Source organism: Cetorhinus maximus, chromosome 19, assembly GCF_964194155.1.
Source record: "Cetorhinus maximus chromosome 19, sCetMax3.hap1.1, whole genome shotgun sequence".
Taxonomy (NCBI): domain Eukaryota; kingdom Metazoa; phylum Chordata; class Chondrichthyes; order Lamniformes; family Cetorhinidae; genus Cetorhinus; species Cetorhinus maximus.
Window position 1 is genome coordinate 96,587,397 of NC_135897.1, and position 17,987 is coordinate 96,605,383.

Here is a 17,987-nt window from a genome sequence, read left to right on the forward strand (position 1 = left end):
GGAACTGGCAGGTGTAGTGTATTTGGATTTCCAGAAAGCATTCGATAAGGTGCCACATAAAAGGTTATTGCACATGATAGGAGCTCACGGTATTGGGGTTAATATATTAGCACGATTGATGATTGGTTAACACACCGAAGACAGAAGTCAGGATTAATGGGTTTTTTTCAGGTTGGAAAGACATAAGTAGTGGAGTGCCACAAGGATCAGTCCTAGGGCCTCAATTATTTACTATCTAAATTAATAACTTGGAGGAGGGGGAAGAGTGTAATGTATCCAAATTTGCTGACGATACAAAAATAGGTGGGAGGGCATGTTGTGATGAGGACATAAGGAATCTGCAAAGCGATATAGATAGGTTGAGTGAGTGGGCAAAAACTTGGGAGATGGAGTTTAAAGAACTTTAGCAAATTTATCAAACATGATTTCCCTTTCACAAAACCATGTTGACTCTGATTGCATTAAGCTTCTCTAAATGTCCTGCTATTTCTTCCTTAATAATGGACTCTAGCATTTTCCTAACAACAGATGTTAGGCTGACTGGCCTATAGTTTCCTACTTTTTGTCTCCCTCCCTCCTTGAACAGGGACGTCACATTAGCAGTTTTCCAATCCTCTGGGGCCTTCATGGAATCCAGTGAGTTCTGGAATATTTTGACCAATGCCTCCACTATCTCTACAGCCACTTCTTTTAAAACCCTTGGATGCAGGTCATCAGGTCCTGGTGACTTGTCTGCCTTTAGTCCCATTAGTTTCTCAAATACTTTGCCCCCTTGTGATAGAGGCTGTTACAAGATCTTTCCTCCCATTAGCTCCTTGCTTATCTGATTTCTTTCTGATGTTTATAGTGTCTTCCACTGTGAAGACCAATGCAAAATATTGGTTTAAAGTATCTGCCATTTCTCTATTCCCCACATCCTCCAAGGGTCCCACGCTGACTTTAGCTACTCTCTTTCTTCTTATATACCTGTAGAAGATCTTGCTGTTTGTTTTTATATTTCTTGCCAATTTACTTTCATAATCAATTTTGTCCCTCTTTATTAGGTTTTTAGTCTCCGCTGCTGGTTCCTAAAAAATTCCCAATCCTCTGGCCTACCACTAGTTTTTGCCACTCTCTATGCCTCAGTTTTTGATTGGATACTCTCCTTGACTACCTTTGTTAACCACGGGTAGTTCATCCTTCTCATCGAGTCCTTCTTTTTGACTGGGATAAATTTTTGCTGAGCGTTATGAAATATCTGCTTAAATGTCTGCCACTGCTCATCCACTGACCTTCCCCTTAGTCTATTTTCCCAGCCTGATTAAGACAACTCTTTCTTCATTCCTCTGTAATTGCCCTTATTTAAGTTGAGGACATTGGTTTGAGACCCGAGTTGCTCGCCCTCAAACTGTATTTGAAATTCTACCATGTTGTAATCACAACCCCCTCGAGGATCCTTAACTACGAGATCTCTTATTAATCCCACCTCATTACACATTACTAGATCTCAAATCTAGTAGGTTCTGCAATGTATTTCTCTAAGAAACAATCCCTGATGCACTCTACAGATTCGTTTTCCATGTTACCCCTGCCAACCTGATTTGTCCAGTCAATATGCAGGTTAAAATCACCCATGACAATTGTAGCGCCTTTCTTACACACCTTCATTATTTCCTGATTTATACTTTGTCCTACAGTGAGGCAACTCTTCGGGGGCTGATAGACGACTCCCATCCATGACTTCTTCCCCTTGCTATTCCTTATTTCCACCCAAACTGATTCCACATCATGATCTATTACACCTATATCACTACTCACCACCTCACTGATACCTTCCTTTATTAACAAAGCTACCCCACCTCCTTTTCCTTTTTGCCTATTTTTCAGGAACGTCGAATACCCTTGAATATTGAGTTCCCAATCTTGGTCACCCTGCAACCATGTCTCTGTAATAACTATCAAGTCACATTCATTTATTTCTATTTGTGCTGTCAAATCAGCTATCTTGTTACAAATGCTGCATGCATTCAGATAAAGAGCCTTAAGTCTTGAATTTTTAACATTATTACTCATTCTGTTTCTAATTTCTGCTGCACTCTTCTGCTTATATTTTCTGCCTCTTCCTGTCACACTTTGATTATCGTTTGCCTCTGCACTACCCTGCACCTCTGCTCTCTCATTTCTTTTCGATTTTTTGGGTATCCTTGTACATGAATCACAAAAGGTCAGCATGCAGGCACAGCAAGTAATTAGGAAAGCAAACAGAATTGTATTATGATTTTCTAAATGTTCTACCACTGCCTCCTTAATAATGGATTCTAGTATTTTCCCAATGACAGATGTTAGATTAACTGGCTTACAGTGTCTGCTTTCTGTCTTCCTCCTTTTTTGAATAGGAGTGTTGCATTTGTGACTTTCCAATCTGCTGGGACCTTTCCAGAATCTACAGAATTTTGGAAGAGTATAACCAATGCATCCACTATCTCTACATCCACTTCCTTTAAGACCCTAGGATGGAGTCCATCTGATCCAGGGGGCTTGTCAACCTTCAGTCTCATTAGTTTTTCTAGTATTTTATCAATGATCATGATTGTTTAAAGTTCCTCCCTCCCTTTTGCCTCTTGATTTCCTCCTATACTTGGGATGCTTTCTCTGTCTTTTACTGTGAAGACAGATGCAAGATATGTGTCCAAAGTTTCTGTCATTTCCTTGTTCCCATTATTAATTCCCCAGTCTCACCCTCTTAGAGACCCAATGCTCACTTTAGCTAATATCTTCCTTTTTTTATACTTGCTTTTACTGACTGTTTTTATATCTCTTGATAGTTTTCTCCTATACTCTAATTTCTCCCTCTTTACTTTTCTTTTGTCATCCTTTGTTGATTTCTAATTTTTTCCCAATCTTCTGGTTACCATTAATCTTTACATTGTTTCTTTCATTTTCATACTATCCTTAACTTCCTTAATTAGCTATAGATCCTTCATATAGCACCCTCCTTTCTCAATGGAGTATATCTTTGTTGAGAGTTACGGAATATCTCCTTAAATGTCTGCCACTGCTTCTCTACTGCTTTACCTTTTAACCTATCTTTCTATTCCACTTTAGCCAACTCTGTCTTCATAACCTTGTCATTGCCTATGTTTAAGTTTAAGATACTATTTCAGACCCCAACTTCTCACCCTCAAACTGAATGTGAAATTCTATCATGTTATGATCACTCTTACTCAGAGGATCTTTTACTATGAGGTTATTAATTGATCCTGTCTCATTACAAGTTCCCAGGTCTAAAGTAGCTTGTTCCCTGCTTGGTTCCAGAACATATTGTTCCAAGAAACTGTCCTGAATACACTCTATGAACTCATCCTCCAGCTACTTTCGCCAATTTGATTCGTCCAATCTATAAGAAGATTAAAATCTCCCACAATTATTGCAGTATCTCTCTTTCAAGCCCGTTATTTCTTTCTGTATACTCTGCCTATAGCATAGCTGATGTTAGCAGGCCTATAAACTACTCCCAGTAGTGACTTATTTCCTTTGCTATTTCTTATGTTCACCCAAACCAATTCTACATTTTGACCGTCTGAACCAAGGTCATTTCACACTATTGTACTGATCTCATCGTTTATTAATAGAACTACCCTACTTCCTTTTCCTTTCATCCTGTCCTTCCAAAATGTCAAATACCCTTGAATATTCAGCTTCCAACCCTGGTCACTTTGCAACCATGTCTCTGTAATGGCTATCTTATAATACTCATTTATTTCTATTTGTGCTATCAATTTATCCATCTTGATGTGATTGCTGTGTGCATTTGGGATCGATACAGGGTCATGGGGAGAGATTGGGGTAGTGGATTAGGTTATGACTATTCTCACCAAAATACCAGCAGGGACATAATGGGCCGAATTGTGTCTCTCTGTGCTGCATAATTCTATGATTTTGTACTGATGTCACCTGAATATGACCAGCTGCTCTCCTTTAAAGAAACTCACCTGACTGACATACTCCTCCTGCCTCTGGACAATAACGCAAAGACGGTGGATGAAATAGAAAGCATTGATTTTGTTCTAATACTCGACTAATTTGCACACCTACTCCTTTCACAATTACACTTGACAGTTAAACTGTAGTGTGCAGTTCAATGGATGGAGACTCTGGGTTGCTAATGCACTCGGTGCTGTGGTGCTGTTAGTATCTGACTGATTCTGCATTATTAACATGTTTCATTGCCATTTGCTATTGAGGAAGTTGCTGCGTTCTTATGTAAATAGCCATTTTTCACTCCGTAAATCAATCTCCCATCTCTTTTATAGAAACCTGGAACAAGCTGCCTACAGGAACTGATGCATTTTAATATTTCTATTTTAAATTAAATAAACATTTTGCTGTTAAATTCAGCAGTGAGAACATTCCATTACTTTCTAAAGTGCATTTTTTGGTGGCTAATTTATTTGGAATGTTTACTGAATGCCCTTTGACTCCAGGTTCCGTTGTTGTATTCATAGACTCATTCCCATTGAAGTATGTGGGGGATTAGAGTATGGGTTGGGGGACAGTGGTTGGGTTACAGTGCAAAAGGTATTCCAAATTACTATACTGATTGGAGTCATTGTTTTTATAGCATTAGCCTAGGCCTCTGGGTTACTAGTTCAGTTATCTTACCACTATGCCACCACCTCCCTTAATTTGAGAGGTTTGTGGGCCTGGAGGAGATTACAGAGGTAGGGAGGGACCGGGCCATGGAGGGATTTGAAAACAATGATGAGAATTTTAAAATTGGGGCACTATGCAACCAGGAGGCAGTGTAGTTCACTGCACACAGGGGTGATTGGTGTACAGGACTAGGTTTGACTATAGACACAGGCAGCAGAACTTTGGATGACCTCAAGCTGAGGTCGGATGGAGGATGGAAGTCCAATCAGAAGACCATTGGAATAGTCAAGTCTACAGGTAACAAAGGCATGGTTGAGAGTTTCAGCAGCAGATCAGCTTAAGCAGGGCGAAGTTGGGCGATGTTAAGGTCCTCCCAATATTTAAATGGAGGAAATTTCTGCTCATCCAGTACTTGATGTTGGGTAAGCAGTCTGATAATTTAGAGACAGTGGAGAGTTTGAGTGAGGTAGTGGTGAAGTAGAGCTGGGTGTCATCGGTATACTTGTGGAACCTAAAATTGTGTTTATGGATGATGTCACCAAAGATCAGCTATTAGATGAGAAATCTTCCTTCCTTACCCCATCTGGCTTGTATGTAACTCCAGTCCCACACCAATCTAATTAGCTTTTAATTGCCCTCTGAAGTGGTCTAGCAAAGCTCCTCAGTCATATCAAATTGTTTCAGTGGCTCAAGAAGAAATCTCATCATCACCTCCAGCTTCTCATGGCAACTGGAGATGAACAGTTAATGTTGGCCTTGCCAGTGATGCCCAAACCCTGGGTATTATTTTTAAAAGAATAGCCAGCAATTTTAAGATTGATGTATAAAGTATATTTTTGGTGGAAGAAAACATCTAGAGTGCCTGGAATGTCCGGAACTTGCTAGTTTTGCCATGTAAAAAGCTGCCAACAGCCTAGTGTTGCAGACTGGCACATTCCAAGCTCCAGCCCTATGTGCTGAGGGGCACACTAAAGCTTGGGGCAGCCGCTGCAAAGGCTCAATGAAGAGTGGCCACAGTCTAAACCTCCCGCTGTCGTACACTGAGGGGCTGGAACCCGCTGTACATTTGACGTGAAATGAATATTGTTGACATAACCTGTAAATGTAGCTTTAGTGAGGCACCTCAGACTGCCGCATTCTGTATGGAAAGAAATCGATCTGGATTGTACTTTATGTAATGTTAAATTTGAACTGTTATGTCATGTACTTTTACAAAGTTTATGAATAAAGAATAGTTCTGGAAAGAAAAATCAAGGCTCCCATTAAATTGGGGATTGCTGAGTGATGGAGGAGTGGGCACTGGGTGCAGAGGGAAAGGGGGCAGGAGGGAGCGCATTCAAAGAAAGTCACACTAGGAAGGATGAAGGACAATAATAAACATACATTTCCGGACCTCTGACTGGCAGGATTCTGAGTCAGGGACCCTTAATATCCAGCTACAGAGCCAATATTGTTGGCGTCAAGATCACTGACCTGTGAATTTGTGTTTCTTTTTAAAGTGAGTATGAAAGACCCCGCTTTTGTGTGTTATAATAATTAGTTCTGATACTCACAATGTAGCAGGGCTCACAGTAGGATTTCTTCTCCACAGCATAGAAGGGCTGCCCTCGGAGCTTGTGACTGCACGTCACGCAGGTGAAGCAATCAACGTGAAAGACTTGGTCCATTGCTGTGCAGCCTGCACCCTCCCCAACAACACTCTCCCCACAACGAGCACAGCAGCCTGCAATGAGAGGTTCCAGAATAAACCCTGGCTGTCAGGTGGAGAACGGCTTCATGTGCAGGAAAGAAATGGTTAATTAGGGCATCATATCTTTTATGCATCAACCATTGCCAGTCAGATACAACCTTCTGCTTAGGGTAAATGTTGGAACTTGAGTTAAACTATCAAACTGTCTTTCAGATATGCCTTTAAACTGAGGCTCCCTCTGCCCTCTTTACAATTGAAAGAAGTGCAGGGAAGTTCTCCCCAGTGTCTTGGTCAATTTGTCAACATTTATCCCTCAGCCTACATCACTGAAACAAATTATCTGGTCATTATCTCATTGCTGTTTGCGGGAGCTTGCTGTGCACAAACTATGTAATTCCTTTTTAAAAATGTGTGGATTTAGCTTTAATAACAGTTTCTGGCAGTGAGTTCTACTTTTTAACTTCCCACTGTGTGAGAAATATTTTTCAACCTTCCCTTTAATTTTATTTGTGGTTATCTTAAGCTAGTTTCCTTACTACCAGAAAGGACCCTCCATAATCTTGAATACATCTATGAGTTCATCCATTAACCCTCTACATTCTGATGAAAAGCTACCAAAACTATCAAATATCTCTTCCGACTGGAATCCCTCAGCCCTGGAAACAGCCCAGTGAGTCCACACGGCATCTTTTCCAGTATCTTCATGTCCATCCTGTAATGCCGGGTCAAAATGATACACCCATCTTTCAAAGCCTCCAATGTCTTGCCCCACCCAATCTCTGTAACCGCTTACAGTCCCATTCCCCTTTCCCCCCAGACATGCCTGACCCTGGGCTTCTGTATCCTCCTCCTCCTTGTCCCACTGTGTAAGTAGGTCCTTCAGTTGTCTGTTTCCTTCTCTCTGGAACTTCCTTCCTGAATCCCTCCACCCTTCAATCTACCTTTTCTCCTTTAAAAATCTTCTCAAAACACATGACTTCGACAAAGCCTGTCCCTCTAATCCATTCCTCACTGGCTCACTCCATACTCTCCCATTACAGTGAAAGTTTCAGGATGTTAGCACCATAGAACACTACAGCACAGAAAACAGGCCATTCGGCTCTTCTAGTCCGTGCCGAAATATTATTCCGCTAGTCCCATTGACCTGCACCTAGTCCATAACCCTCCAGACCCCTCCCATTCATGTATCTATCTAATTTATTCTTAAAACTTAAGAGTGAGCCCGCATTTACCACGTCAGATGGTAGCTCGTTCCACACTCTCACCACTCTCTGAGTGAAGAAGTTCCCCCTAAACCTTTCCCCTTTCACCCTAAAGCCATGTCCTCTCGTGTTTATTTCTCCTAATCTAAGTGGAAAGAGCCTACTCGCATTTACTCTGTCTATACCTCTCACAATTTTGTAAACTTCTATCAAATCTCCCCTCATTCTTCTACGCTCCAAGGAATAAAGTCCTAACCTGTTTAATCTTTCCCCGTAACTCAACTCCTTAAGACCTGGCAACATCCTAGTAAATCTTCTCTGCACTCTCTCAATCTTACTGATATCCTTCCTGTAGTTAGGCGGCCAGAACTGCACACAATACTCCAAAGTTGGCCTTACCAATGTCTCATACAACCTCACCATAACATCCCAACTCCTATACTCAATACTTTGATTTATGAAGGCCAGTATGCCAAAAGCTTTCTTTACAACCTTGTCTACCTGTGACGCCACTTTCAGGGAATTATGTATCTGAACTCCCAGATCCCTTTGTTCCTCCGCACTCCTCAGTGCCCTACCATTTACTGTGTTCTTTATGTAATATAGCTCCAGAAAGCAGATTGTTTTGCATAATAATACAACTGTGGCCTAACTAAGATGTTGGACAAGTTCAACATTAACTCCTTGGTTTTGTGTTCTATGCCTTATGATTCCTTTTGCTTTTCTGACATGATCTCCTTACATTGCATATGAACGTACGAATTAAGAGCAGCATTCGGCCTTTCGTTGAGACTGTTTGGCTTACGGTGTAACAAGCCTCTGGGAGAAGTTGATGAGAGACCCATAGCATCTATTTGGGGTGGCATTTGTCACAGTTTCAGAGTGTGGTTTGCCTGGCCACAGGTCGCCTATTGGTTTATATGGACTGCATACCTATGGTGGACATTAGAATATAAGATAGCTTTTTTTTTATTCATTCACAGGATGTGGGCTTCGCTGGCTGGGTCAGCATTTATTGCCCATCTCTAATTGTCCCTTGAGAAGATGGTGGTGAGTTGCCTTCTTGAACCACTGCAGTCCATGTGGTGTAGGTACACCCACAGTGCTGTTAGGGAGTTCCAGGATTTTGACCCAGCGATAGTGAAGGAACGGCGATATATTTCCAAGTCAGGATGGTGAGTGGCTTGGAGGGGAACTTCCAAGTGGTGGTGTTCCCATCTATCTGCTGCCCTTGTCCTTCTAGATGACAGTGGCTGTGGGTTTGGAAGGTCCTGTCTAAGGAGCCTTGGTGAATTCCTGCAGTGCATCTTGTAGATGGTACACACACTGCTGTTACTGTGCGCCGATGGTGGTGCTCTGCCATTCAATAAGATCATGGCTGATCTGATTGTGGCTCCACTTTCCTCCCTCCCTCTAACAACGTATAATAACCTGTTTACTACTCTTACCCATTACCTTACATTATCTTACCTATTATCTTACATTTTTCTGCACTCAACTGTGTCCCCACCAGCAACATTTTAGAGGTCACCACTAACTGATGTTTAACTGAACCTGCCACATCACCACTGTGGCTACAGGTAAAAGGTTGAATCCACTGCACCCAGTGTGTTCTCTCCTGACTGTTCAAAATCTCTCCATCATTTACAGGGCTCTGACCGTGAATCTGATGCAATAGCATTCAAGAAGCCCAACACCATCCAAGACAGTGCAGTTTGTTTGATTGATGTCCCTGTCACTGTACTCAATATCACTCCTTCCACCACTGGTGCACAGTGGCAGCAATGTGTACCATCTGCAGGACACAGTGCAGCAACTCCCTAAAGCGCCTTCCATAGCACGTTCCAAACCCGCGGCTTCTACCATCAAGAAGCAGCAGCAATGTTGTGGGGAACACCATCACTTCCAAGATCACCTCCAACTCCCCAGTCATCCTGACCTGGATGTACATCAACATTCTTCATTATTATCGGGTCAATATTCAGAATTTCTTTAAAAGATCCCCATAATGGGGACTGCTGCACTACACAGACTGCAGCAATTCAAGACGGTGGCTCACCACCACCTTTTCAGAGCAACTAGAGATGGGAAATAACTGCCAGCCTTGCATACATCCCATGAACCAATTAGAAAAATCATTCACAAGCTTGCTCATAATATGTTATATTCCTAATTTGGTGATAACAGTAAACTTTGATACTATTCTCTTCCTCAAAGAGCAGTGCAGGCAGGGTCATTGAATCTTTTTAAGGCTGAGTTAGAGAGATTTGTAACTGACAAGGGAGTCAAAGGGTATGAGGGGTAGACAGGAAAATGGAGTTAAGGCAAGAGTCAGATCAGCCATGATCTTATCAAATAGCGGAGTAAGGTGCTCACTGGGCCAAATGTCTTACTCCTGCATCTAATTCATATGGTCATATGTATGTTATATTCTATCAGTTAATTTATTTGAAGGTACTTTGACAGCAAACACTTTGCTGCAACTCACATCCTGCATTTCATCAATACTTTATCTTTCATCTTGGGGGCCTGGGTATTTCTGACAGCCTGATTAACAAATATATGCTGCCTGAATCCAGGGCCCATTGAGCCACGTCTCCATCTGCATTTAGAACAAGCAACTGTCGTGGTCAAGTTCAGAAGATGTCTAGAAGAATTTCACCTGGGAACATTTGAAACCAGATGTTGATGGTGTCAGTTTTTCATGGAAATTCCCAGCATGGGAATATTCAAGATGGGGTTAACATTGTTGCAGAAGAACTCATTTACTACATCACAATAGTGACTATACTTGGCTGTAAAGCACTTTGTGTCTCAAACACACTAGATTGATTATATTATCCATGCCTACTCTGTCTATTATCTCTTCAAAAAATTCAGTGAGATTGGTCAAGCCCCTTTTTGAAATCCATGCTGATTATTCATTATTATATTTTTGGTTTCTAGATATCTGCCTATTCTGTCCTCTAGCAAGGAAGTTAAGCTGAGTGGTTTATAGTTTCATGGACACGTTCTATCTCTGTTTCTTAAATATAGTTATAGCGTTAACCAACTGCCAGTGTTCTGGCACTACACATTTCCTAACACAGTATTAAATATGTGTAATAGTGCCTCTACTATCACTTATTTAATAATGCATGGATGCAATCCATCCAGACCAGGAATTTTATCCTTTTTGAGTTTGATTAGCTTATTTAATATTTCTGCTCTTTTTATTTTAAATGAGGTTTTATCATTTCTAATCTCATCTTCAAATGCCATTTCTACCTCATTTGACTCCCTGGTAAAGCAAAGTAATTATTTCATATTTATACCATATTGCTATCATCATCTATGATTCTATCCTGTCCGACCCTTAGTGGCGCTAATCTCATCCCAAATTTATTTTCTTAATTGATATGTCTGTAGAATGTTTTACTACTTTATTTTAGGTCCTCCAATAATTTAATTTCATAGCCTCTTTGTTGTCCTAACTGTGATTTTGATTTCTCTCCTAATCTCTTTGTACTCTTCCTGGTCATGCTTTCCCCTGTCATCTATGTTCTTACTTATTTGTCTCGTTCCTTGCCTTTAATTTTTCCCTTATGCCTTTATTTATCCATGGTGTCTCATTTGTACTTAGTTCATCTTTGCTTTTAGCAAAATATATTTTTCCTCGACTCTGTTGATCTGTTTTAAATATTTCCCAGAGCCGTTCTACATCGTTGTTTGCCAATATTGTTGTCCATTTTATTTTCCCAGTTTTATTCTCAAACCCCAAAATGGGATTATCTCTACTTTATTATGCTGGTCATACTTAAGTCCTTTCCAATTATTATCTTAAGTCATATGATATTATGGTCACTATTGCCTAAATTTTACTTGTACTTCTTTTATCTGCTCTGGCTCATTACAAGATCCACTAGCAATTCCTCCCTTCTTGAGTTTTTAAAAATATTGGGTGTACACAATCCAGCTCCTTGTTCTCTTTACCTAACTCTTCCAGCCAATTAATTTTGGGTAGTTAAAAATCCCCCATGATTATTCTTCCATTTTCTTTTACTAATTTCCCTAATTTGTTTGCATGTTTCTTCCTCCACTTCCTTTCTACTATTAGGTGATCTGTATAATGGTGTGGTTGATTCTTTATTATCTTTAGTATCTACCCACATGGATTCTCAATTTAGAATGCTCCAGTTGACCCCCATCTATGTCTACAGCCTTTTTGGGGGAGAATTGCAGATTCCCACTACCCTCTGCATGAAAATCTGCTGCAGGATTTCACCCCTGAACAGCCTGGTCTAATTTTTAAATGATTCCTTTTGTTTTGGACTCCCCCTCCCCTTCCCCCCTCCACCAGAGGGAATAGTTTCTCTCTATCTACCTTATTGAATCCTTTGTCATTTTTAAATACAGGTACCAGGCCCCATGGGCAGAATTTTACGGCAGTGGGATTTTACGTTCCCGCTGTCGTCAGTGAGATTTAGAATGTCTCGCCGCATTTTACAGCCCCGTCTCTGCCGAAACGGGGCTGTAAAATTCTGCCCCATATCCGGGAAGCTCGGGATCGGATGTGTGCCGGATTTGGGGATTTTATGGATTTTGGGTCCTAGGCCTAGGTTCTGCTTATAAGACATAAAATAAAGTATGAAAAATAAAAGAATAAAATGGCATTATTAAAATTGCTACCCAGGGCACCAGCTTCGAATATAGCTGGTTTTTGGGGTCCTTCTAGATTTCGGCACACCGGATAAAGGGGTCCAGTGCCTGTGGCTCAATTAGAGCACTCGCCAACCTTTGAAACTCAAGGGATACACCAATTCTCTGCAGCCTGTCCTCAAACGTTAATGCTTTTAACCGCAATATTATACTGGTGAATCTGACTGCACCTCCCTCCAGGGACAGTGTTTCCATCCTGAGGTGGGGGGCCCTCCAGATAGGGGCTGACTACAGCCCTGTTTCACTGAAGTGTAACTCTCTCACTTTCATATTCCAGCTGCTTCTTGGATGAAAGGGGAAAAAAAATGATTTATTCTTCCCGTCCTGATCTGGAAGACACTGCCTGAAAGGGTGGTGAAAGAAGATTGAAAAGCAACTTTCAGGAGGGAATTGGATTTGGAAAAAAAAAAGGTTTAAAAAAAAATGAAGGCTGCGGGGAAAGGGAGAGGTATGGGACTAACAGGGTAACTCTTTCAAAGAACTAGTACTGGCTCAAAGGGCTGAATGACCTCTTTCTGTGCTGCATAATTCTAAGATTTAAAAATGGAGCAAAGCCAAGCTGTCTCGGCAGATTTCTGGAGAACAGCACCATCACCAATGTAAACAGACAAACAGTTAAACCTCTCCCTGGAAACACAGGAGCCCTGCCAAACCTAGGAAGAGTCATGCTATTCTTGAAAAAAATATTCACAACACAAATTGTAGCAATTGGAATGATGTTAGCTAAACAGCGGCTTTGCATCTGCCAGCAATGTCCCCAGTGTACAGGCGGCAAGCTGTAATCCGTGGGGGCTTCATCAACTCAGTACCCAAGTTCCAGAGCAAAATGTTCATTTTGTCTCAACAGAACAAATTGTACAATATAAACACAGGGATGTTTTGAGGGGGAGCTGTCACTCTCACTGCTTCCATCACACTTCAGTAAGAGTGTGCAGTAGATTTTCAACTTGTGGACTGAGCATGAAGGTAGTATTACAGATCGATTGCCCTTTATTTAAAACTCTCCAATATTTCATTTCTTCAATGCTATTCAAGCAGATTGTCCATGAGCTAATTTTATTCACAGTAACTTGTGAATCTACTCCCATAACTAGATCGTGCTGAGCAACACAGCGCAGGCTACCAATAAATGCAGCTCACACGTTTTTTTATCCAGGTGAAGCAAAACCGTTCACAGAACTCCAAATGCAATCCAGTTCTTGTCGCTACACTTTAGAAAAGGTGTGAAGGTCCTTGAGAATGTGCAGAGATTTACCAGAATGGTTCCAGGGATGGGTAGTTTTAGTCCCAGGGTTAGGTTGAAAAGGCTGGGGTTGTTCTCCTTGGAGCAAATGGAGATTATGACATGCTTGGATAAGGTAGATGAGGAAAAACTCTTCCCATTGGCAGTTTTTTAATTCATTCGTGGGATGTCGTTGGGGGCAGCATTTATTGCCCATCCCTAATTGCCCTTGAGAAGGTGGTGGTGAGCTGCTGATGGTGCAAGGACTAGGGGAAACAGATTTAAGATTTTGAGCAAGTGATGCAGGGGGAATGTGGGGAGGAACTTTTTTTTATGCAGCAAGTGGCATTGACCTGGACCTCGCTGCCCACAAGGGCAGTGGACGCTGTAACAATCAAGGATTTCAAAAGGAAATTGGATAGACACTTGAAGGGAATAAACTTGTGGGGCTACGGAGACTGAGTTGGGGAGTGCGACTGACTGGATTGCTCCGCAGAGAGCTGTCATGGGCTCAATGGGCTGAATGGTCTCCACATGTGCTGTAAATGGCTCTATGACTCTAAGTTTGGAACTAAATGGGAAATATTAAATGAAATGTCAAACTGAAGATCAGTGTAGAAACGGACGGGATTTTATGGATAGGGAAATACATGTAAATTTGTATAAAACCGGGTTAATCCACTGTTTGAGGACTGTGTACAGTTTTGAGTCCCATTATATAAAAAGCATTAAAACCATAGAGGCCTGACAAGTGTAGATTCACCAGGGTGATGCCAGGAATGGGAAACTATAGTTATGAGGAGAGACTTGACATACTGGCACTATTCCCACTGGAGCTGAGATGGAAAAGAGGAGATTTAAGAGGTTTTTGAAATAATGGATTGTTTTGATGGTGAATAGGGGAGTCAGGGCTGAGAGCTTCATCAACTTTAAATTGTCACAAAATTAGTGAGACTGGGAGATTGGGAGAAATCTCTTCCCGAAATCCATTTGAATTTGGATTGCCCTCCATTCGGTTTCCTTACCAAAGTAATCATCAGAAGGTGGGTTCTCCATGTCGTACAACATCCTTTTCGTCAAACGTTCAAGCTCATCCTCTGGTCTTGCACCAGTCGCACTCAATACAGGAGCTTGAGTGGGAACCGCAACAGGAGGTGGAGCAGGAGCTGGAGTGGAAACTGGAGCAGGGATGGGAGCAGGAACTGGAGGCTGGTAGACATTCTGAAAGAAAGAAAATGTTTTTATGGTTATGAAATCACCTTTGACTTCAATTCCAGAACTAAAAATTACTGCATTCCCCTCAGAGTCTCTCCAAGAATTCTTGAAACTACAGAGTATTCCAGCGTATTTACAGCACAGAAACAGGCCATTCAGCTTAACTGGTCTATGCTGGTGTTAATGCAACATATGAGCTTCCTCCCACCCCTTTCCATCTCATCCTATCACCGTGTCCCTTTACTCCTTTCTCCCTTGTGTTTATCCAATTTCCCCTTAAACGTACCTATACTATTCACCTCAACCACTCTCTGTGGTAGCGAGTTTCACATTCTCACCACTCTCTGGGTAGAGAAGAGCTGGCTCACCAGCTCCCCCCCACTCCCACCCCTCCCCCACTCCTCCACCCTCAACCCTTCCCCGGAAGGAATGTCAGCCCCAAACTTTTAAAAAGCCTGCTCCACAGCAATAACATGCTGGGCTAAACAGGCTGAGGGTCAATCTGCTTGGCCGGCACCTTTAGCAGTCCCAGCAGCACCAGAGACCAGTGGTGGGCACTGCTGGAGCTGCAAGGAGGCCCACCGAGATCTCTGATGGTGTCCGGAGTCAGGTAAGTCCCAGGGTTTTAAGGCTGGGAGGGATTGCAGAGCTTAAGGAGAGGGGAGGGAGGGGTGGGGTGTGGGTTTTGGAGGGCAAGCAGAGAGGAACAAAGTAGGGGGTGATGTCTTGGGGAGGGTGCCCCCAGGACACCTCCTTGACTGATGTGCACCATTCCCCCTTCCATCCACCTTTTCAAAGAAGCCTATTCAAAAACCACCTTTGCATTCTGGCCCTTCTGCCACTGCCCAGCGGTTTATCACAGTGGAGGTGAACTGAGGCTCTTAATTGCCAATTAATTGGGCAGTTAGGGATCTCAATAGGTCTACAGACTTACAGCACCCACCTCCCAACCAAACCCCCACCCTGTATTATGGGGAACAGGTCGGGGGTGGGTGGGAAGGAGGTGGGTTGGCCACCCAACATATTTTATGTACTGCCCGCTCAAAACAAGCCCAGTGGGAGATGCCACAGAGTCAAGTCCAAAGTTTCTCCTGAAATCCCTATTGGGTTTATTAGTGACTATCTTAGCATTAGCCCCTAATTCTGGTCTTGCCTGTAAGTAGAAACATTTTCTCTCCACCTATATTACCAAATCCTTTCATAATCTTAAAGTCCCCCTTCAATCTTCTCCTTTATAAAGAAAAATGCTTCAGCTTGTTCAATCTTTCCTGATCAGTATACCCTCTCAGTTCTAATATCATCCTAGTAAATCTAATTTGCACCTTCTCCTGTATCTCTGGTGTCCTTTTTGTAATATGGATCTGTGAACAAATATAGTCCAGCCAAAGTTCTTTACAAGTTGCACATAACTTCCCTGCTTTTCAATTCTATCTTTCCAGAAATGAACCCGAGTACTTTGTTTTTTTCTCAATTAACCTGTGTCACTGCTTTCAATGATTTGTGTATCTGTGGATCCCTCTGCTCCCCTATCCTATTTAGACAATCATTTGCCAAGCAATTGTGATCCTCTGAAATTCTCTGTGCTGAGAGCTATAGATGCTCAGTCATTGAGTACATTCAAGACAGAGATTGATAGATTTTTGGGCACTAAGGGAGGGATATGGGAACAGTATGGGAAGGTGGAATTGAGGTAGATGATGAGCCATGATCCTATTGAATGATGAAGCAGGCTCGAGGGGCTGAATGGCCTTCTGCTGCTCCCATTTCTTATGTTTGTAAATATGGAACTAGATAATGGAAATGGAAGATGTGGGGTTTGGGGAGTAGGAGGTTTGACACTGGCTTGTATGGACAGACTCTGAGTTCAGCTTCCGCTAATGGAATGAAGTACCAATGGCTGAAGTATTACATGTTAAATAGGTCAGAGAAGCAAGTGCTAATTTAATAGTGGGTAAGAGTAAAGAGCCCAAAATTACCCTTAAATTGACACCAAGTTTGGCAAGGCCAGGTTGGAGAGGGGGAGAGGATGAATGGCGTGGAGGAATTTCATTACATAATGCATGACAGTTCACCGCAATCCCTCACACAACAGCACATCATAGAATCATGGAATGATACAGCAGAGGAGGAAGCCATTCAACCCATTGTGCCTCTGCCAGCTCTTTGAGAGAACTGTCCAATTCGTCCCAACCTCTGCCATTTCCCCATAGCCCTGAAAATATTTTCCATGTGAAGTATTTATCCGAATCTCTTTATAAATGTTTCCAAGACATGTTTCCGCCACACTTTCAGGCAATGTTTTCCAGATCATCAGAACTCACTGTGTAAAATGATTTCTCCTCGTCTTCCCACTGGTTCTTTTGTTAATTACATAAGAACATAAGGAACAGGAGCAGGAGTAGACCACATGGCCCCCTGAGCCTGCTCCGCCACTCAATACGATCATGGGCTGATTTTGGGCTTTAGCTCTATTTTCCCACCTGCTCTCCATACCCCTTAATTCCCTGAGAGATCAAAAATCTCTCTCAGCCTTGAATATACTCACTGATAGCACATCCACAACCCTCTGGGGTATAGAATTCCAAAGATTCACAATGCTTTGAATGAAGGAATGTCTTCTCCTCTCAGTCCTAAGTGATCATCCTCTTAATTCTGAGTCTGTGTCCCTGTGTTCTAGATGTTCTAGATAGCCACGGGAAACAGCCTCTCATTGTCTACCCTATCAAGCCCCTTCAGAATTGTGAATGTTTCAATGAGATCACCCCATTCTTCTAAGGTATGGCAAAGCAGCTGAGCCGTGTGAAATGTGCCTCCTGTGATATGTGGGAAGTCGTGGATGCACCATGTGTCCTAGACAAACACATCTGTAGGAAGTATCACCAGCTGCAGAAGATTTAGCTCTGGGCTGTGGAACTCTAGCGGCAGCTGGAGTCACTGCATCACAACCACAAGGCTGGGAACTATGCGGATAGCATGATTAGGGAGGTGGTCACATTGCAGGTTAGGAGTATGCAGGCAGAGCAGGAATGGGTGATTTCCAGGCAGTCTAAGAGAGCCAGGCAGATAGTGCAGGAGTCCCCTGAGTTGATCTCGCTCGCCAACCGGTTTTCCATTTTGGATATTGGTGAGGGTGATGGCTCCTCAGAGGAGTGCAGCCTGAGGCAAGTCCATGGTTCAGTGGATGACTCAGCTGCACAGGAGGAGAGAAAGAAGAGTGGAAGGGCAATGTTGATAGGAGATTGGATAATTAGGAGAAACAGACAGGTGTTTCTGCAGCTGTAGATGTGATGATATGTTGCCTCCATGATGCCAGGGTCACAGATGTCAT

At 42.4% G+C, this 17,987-nt stretch overlaps 1 protein-coding gene across 6 annotated transcripts in view; it reads right to left on the bottom strand.

Annotated features, from left to right (window-relative positions):
• Positions 1-17,987, bottom strand: part of lpp (LIM domain containing preferred translocation partner in lipoma) — a 467,959-nt gene that overhangs the window by 67,819 nt on the left and 382,153 nt on the right. For all 6 annotated transcript variants that reach the window (XR_013579645.1, XR_013579643.1, XR_013579644.1 and 3 more), the window contains exons 7-8: positions 14,470-14,665; positions 6,186-6,355 (exon numbers count right to left, since the gene is read on the bottom strand). Coding sequence is in view for 1 of the 6 variants with exons in the window: in XM_078564419.1 (XP_078420545.1) it covers positions 6,186-6,355; positions 14,470-14,665 (366 nt within the window). In the remaining 5 variants the exon portion in view is untranslated. The remainder of the gene's footprint in view (positions 1-6,185; positions 6,356-14,469; positions 14,666-17,987) is intronic.